This window comes from Oryzias melastigma, linkage group LG22, assembly GCF_002922805.2.
Source record: "Oryzias melastigma strain HK-1 linkage group LG22, ASM292280v2, whole genome shotgun sequence".
Classification (NCBI taxonomy): domain Eukaryota; kingdom Metazoa; phylum Chordata; class Actinopteri; order Beloniformes; family Adrianichthyidae; genus Oryzias; species Oryzias melastigma.
This window is the reverse complement of record NC_050533.1, coordinates 814185-819440: the sequence shown is the minus strand read 5'-3', so window position 1 is coordinate 819440 and position 5256 is coordinate 814185. Positions and strand designations below refer to the sequence as shown.

Genomic DNA, 5256 nt, shown 5'->3' with positions numbered 1-5256 from the left:
CCTGCTCCTGCAGTACGGCCCCGTCTTCAGCTTCACCATGGTGGGGAAGACCTTCACGTACCTGCTGGGCAGCGACGCCGCCGCGCTCATGTTCAACAGCAAGAACGAGGACCTGAACGCCGAGGACGTTTACTCCAAACTCACCACGCCCGTGTTCGGGAAGGGCGTGGCCTACGACGTCCCCAACCCGGTGAGGCTCCTCCCCCACCTGAGGAGACACCTGAGGAGACACCTGAGCTCCGGTAGATCACCTGTCTCCTCTGCTGCAGATCTTCCTGGAGCAGAAGAAGATGTTCAAGACCGGCCTGAACGTGGCGCGCTTCCGGGAGCACGTGAAGCTGATCGAGGCGGAGACGGCGGCGTACTTCCAGAGATGGGGGGACGGCGGCGAGCGCAGTAAGAGCTGCCAGGAGGTCAGACGTTTCAGGCTCCGCCCGTCCTGACGTGTCGGCGCTCTCCCTCAGACCTGTTCGAGGCTCTGTCCGAGCTCATCATCCTCACCGCCAGCAGCTGTCTGCACGGGAAGGAGGTCCGCGGCATGCTGGACGAGCGCGTGGCGCAGCTGTACGCCGACCTGGACGGAGGATTCAGCCACGCCGCCTGGCTGCTGCCCAGCTGGCTGCCGCTGCCCAGCTTCAGGTCTGATCTGATCCTGATCCTCCTCTGATCCTGATCCTCTGATCCCGATCCTCCTCTGATCCTCGTTTGTTTCCAGGAAGAGAGATCGAGCTCACAGAGAGATCAAGAAGATCTTCTTCAGGGCGATCGAGAAACGCCGCAAATCTGGAGAGAGAGTGGACGACTTCCTGCAGACCCTCATGGACGCCACGTACAAGTACGACCTCTGACCTCTCCTCTGAGAAGCTCCTCCTTCCTCTCTGAGGAGCTCCTCCTCTGAGAAGCTCCTCCTCCTCCCCTGAGAAGCTCCTCCTCCTCTGAGAAGCCCCTCCTCCTCCCCTGAGAAGCTCCTCCTCCTTCCTCTCTGAGGAGCTCCTCCTCTGAGAAGCTCCTCCTCCTCCCCTGAGAAGCTCCTCCCCTGAGAAGCTCCTCCTCCTCTGAGAAGCCCCTCCTCCTCCCCTGAGAAGCTCCTCCTCCTCTGAGAAGCTCCTCCTCCTCCCCTGAGAAGCTCCTCCTCCTCTGAGAAGCTCCTCCTCCTCCCCTGAGAAGCTCCTCCTCCTCTGAGAAGCTCCTCCTCCTCCCCTGAGAAGCTCCTCCTCCTCTGAGAAGCTCCTCCTCCTCCCCTGAGAAGCTCCTCCTCCTCTGAGAAGCTCCTCCTCCTCCCCTGAGAAGCTCCTCCTCCTCTGAGAAGCTCCTCCTCCTCCCCTGAGAAGCTCCTCCTCCTCTGAGAAGCTCCTCCTCCTCCCCTGAGAAGCTCCTCCTCCTCTGAGAAGCTCCTCCTCCTCCCCTGAGAAGCTCCTCCTCCTCTGAGAAGCTCCTCCTCCTCCCCTGAGAAGCTCCTCCTCCTCTGAGAAGCTCCTCCTCCTCCCCTGAGAAGCTCCTCCTCCTCTGAGAAGCTCCTCCTCCTCCCCTGAGAAGCTCCTCCTCCTCTGAGAAGCTCCTCCTCCTCCCCTGAGAAGCTCCTCCTCCTCTGAGAAGCTCCTCCTCCTCCCCTGAGAAGCTCCTCCTCCTCTGAGAAGCTCCTCCTCCTCCCCTGAGAAGCTCCTCCTCCTCTGAGAAGCTCCTCCTTCTCCCCTGAGAAGCTCCTCCTCCTCCTCTGAGAAGCTCCTCCTTCTCCCCTGAGAAGCTCCTCCTCCTCCTGAGAAGCTCCTCCTCCTCCTCTGAGAAGCTCCTCCTCCTCCTGAGAAGCTCCTCCTTCCTCTCAGAGAAGCTCCTCCTCCTCCCCTGAGAAGCTCCTCCTTCTCCTCTAAGAAGCTCCTCCTTCTCCCCTGAGAAGCTCCTCCTCCTTCCACAGATGAAGATGCTGGAACTGATGGTGGTGTTTCTCCTGCAGAGACGGCCGTCCTCTGGACGATAACGAGATCGCGGGGATGCTGATCGGCCTCCTCCTCGCGGGTCAGCACACCTCCTCCACCACCAGCGCCTGGATGGGCTTCTTCCTGGCCAAAGACCGGACGCTGCAGGAGCGCTGCTACGCCGAGCAGAAGGCCGTGTGTGGAGAAGAGCTGCCTCCTCTGGACTTTGATCAGGTTTGAGACCAGAAACTCAAAACATCTAAATGGGGTTCACACTCATGAGGTTCAGTGTGAGCTTCAAAAGATTCACATAAATGTAAAGATTTGATAGAAAATAAAAATAAAAATCCTCTGTGAGTCTCTGGTTAGAGAGAATATATTTTCATTTTAAAAGTATTGTAACTGTAAAGTAAAAACAACCTTCATTCACCTCAATAACAAAGAGCTGAAGGACGAACCAATCACAACAGATTTTTAGGTTTTACAGAAATCAATGGGAGGCTCCAGATTATGAAGCAGGTTTGAGATTTTAGGTGAACCTCATAGTTAAATACAGTTGGGATCACTGAGCTCTGGTTTAACTTTGATAATAAAAACCGGCTGACATCACTCTACCTACGTTTACTGAGATGATGTGACGCTTTTATTTTGAAAGAAGTCATCTGTCAGAGTTACTGACTATAAACAGGATATTTTCTAGTTCATTTATGTTCATCAGCTCTGAGTTTCTAAAAGCTGAATTCAGACTTCCTGCTTCCTCTGGGTTTCCATGTCGACTGTTTCCTGCAGCTGAAGGACCTCAGCTTGCTGGAGCGCTGTCTGAAGGAGACCCTGAGGCTCCGCCCACCTATCATGACCATGATGAGAATGGCCCGCACGCCTCAGGTGAGTCTGCGTCCGTTCGTCCCGCTGGAGCGCGGCGGCTCGGAGAGTGACGTGTTCCTGTGTTCAGACGGCGGCGGGGTTCACCATCCCGGTGGGACACCAGGTCTGCGTCTCGCCGACCGTCAACCACCGCCTGCGGGACGCCTGGGCCAAGAGGACGGAGTTCAACCCCGACCGCTATCTCCATGACAACCCGGCTGCCGGGGAGAAGTTCGCCTACGTGCCGTTTGGAGCCGGTACGGAAGTTCCTCTGTCTTTAGTTCTGAGGTCGGCGTGTTTGACGCTGCAGCTCGCCGTCTTCTCCCCGCAGGCCGCCATCGCTGCATCGGAGAGAACTTCGCCTACGTCCAGATCAAAACCATCTGGTCCACGCTGCTGCGCACGTACGAGTTTGAGCTGGTGGACGGATACTTCCCCTCCATCAACTACAGCACCATGATCCACACGCCGCACAACCCCGTCATCCGGTACCGGAGGAGGACGCCGTGACGGCCGCCGCCGCCGTGAGGGACCAGGACTGTGTGAACGGACCTTCTGAAAGATTCTGAGCTGAAGATTCTTCTGAAGCTTCAGATCTCGTCCAGGAAGATCCATGAGTGACTGAATCAAACCGACGGTTTTCTGCAGAAAAGTTTCCAAAAACGGAGAAAATAAAATGAGTTTTTATATTTAAGTGAATCTTTGACTCCGCCCTGAAACGTCTGATGATCTTCAGCTGCTCCAGCTGTCACAGGAATGTCCAAACATCCAGAACGTTGGCACAAATCTGCAGGATCTGCTTAGAGTGAATGAAAACAAGATGGAACACTTGGAAAAAATGAAAATTGGAAAACAAGTTCAGACCCAAAAATACAGATTGAAAAAAATGAAAAAGAAAATTAAATTCTAAACTTGAATTAAAGACTAAACTGTTACCAATAAAAATGTCTATTTGTTCTTTCATCTTTTCCTTTTTCTTATTCTTTACTTTCAGTTTCCATTCAGATTCTGGAGTTTCTGCTGATTCTAATTTTACATGGGGGCGGGGCTTTGAGCTGATTGGCTACTGGAACATGTTTCCCATGATCCTCTGGGAGGTGATGGTCGTTGTCCGTTTCTGTCTCCGCCTCCATCGCTCCCTCCGATAGAGCAGCATCTCTAATATCACGGTGCAGCTTTCTCGTCTCGCCGTTGGAGGTGTTTCAGCCTGACTGCTGTTGATCTCGCCAATCGACCTCCTCGCCGTTTTCACGTGCATGTCAGCGTTACATGAATCGTCATGGTGATCAGATCCAGAGAGAAAAAAATGAGAGAAAAGGGAAAATGTGAAGTGAGGAGAACTCCGTCACTCATGGGAGACACGTCCCTGTAGCCAATCAGCTCAAAGCCCCGCCCCCATGTAGAATTAGGATCAGCTCAGCAGAGGAAACGAAGAAAAAGGAAAGTTGAGAGAACAAATACAGGATTCTTATTTTTTTGTCGGTAACAGTTTAGGGTTTTTTTAATCCAAGTTTTCAATAAATCTTTGAAGTTTTCAAGACGTATTTTTGAGCTAAACTGCTTTCAAACTTTCAGTTGTTTTTTTCACATTTCCAATATTTTTTTCAAGTTCTCAATAATATTTTTTCAAAACATTTTTTTTAAAATCCCTGTTTTTCATTCACTTTAAGCCACATGTGTCAAAGTCACGGCCCGGGGGCCGGATCCGGCCCTCCAGATCATTTTATCTTATTGTTATTAATGACCCGATGTTATCTTCAGCTCATCTCTAACTTGTATAATTCTGACTAAATATATTTTTATTGAGAGTAAAATATTAAAGTTATTTAAGGTTTAAGTTGATTTATTCTGGAATAATATTCCTGTATTTTTATTATTCAGAATTATGTTAAAAAGTTACAGTTTTAAAGTTTTAAAAATTGTCATTCTGCAGCTTTTGGACTATTTTGGTATTTACTGAGATCTTTTAGGCTGTTTGGAGTTTAGCTAATATTCCAGCTGGCTATCGTCTTCAGCGGCCAAATTCATCTTCCAGTATTCACACCATCATTATCACAGCTAATGCTCTATATCTGGTTCATAATTATGTTAAAAAGTTACAGTTTTAAAGTTTTATAAATGTAGTTTTAGAGTGTTTCATAAATGTTTATCCTGCTCCTCCTGCGACCGACCGTGTTTTGGATTTTGGCTCCTGCGTGATTGGGTGTCATCCTCCTGCTTTAAACTGATTAAACTCCATAACAATCAGCGTGTTTGAGATGACCACGGCGGACCCGGCGCTGCGCAGACCGCCTGGATCGCGGTGCATGTTGGGTAGTTTCTTGCACTGACGTCAAATGTGCGCCGACACCACGTATCGCGAGAAAGGGGCGGGTTCAAGGCGCTGGCTGCATGCCGCCTTAAGGACTACTAAACAATGCATTGTGGGAAACCGTGTCCCCACAGTTCTTGTAGTTCGGTGTGAAATAACTGGCGCTAA

General features: G+C 50.8%; 1 protein-coding gene across 1 annotated transcript in view; it reads left to right on the top strand.

Annotated features, from left to right (window-relative positions):
• LOC112148369 (lanosterol 14-alpha demethylase) overlaps positions 1-3722 on the top strand; it is a 6837-nt gene extending 3115 nt beyond the window's left edge. Inside the window, exons 3-10 of the mRNA XM_024275458.2 lie at positions 14-190; positions 270-396; positions 465-639; positions 716-835; positions 1952-2147; positions 2703-2798; positions 2866-3034; positions 3109-3722. Coding sequence (XP_024131226.1) covers positions 14-190; positions 270-396; positions 465-639; positions 716-835; positions 1952-2147; positions 2703-2798; positions 2866-3034; positions 3109-3287 — 1239 coding nt within the window. The 3' untranslated portion in view covers positions 3288-3722. The remainder of the gene's footprint in view (positions 1-13; positions 191-269; positions 397-464; positions 640-715; positions 836-1951; positions 2148-2702; positions 2799-2865; positions 3035-3108) is intronic.
• Positions 3723-5256: the final 1534 nt, after the last annotated feature.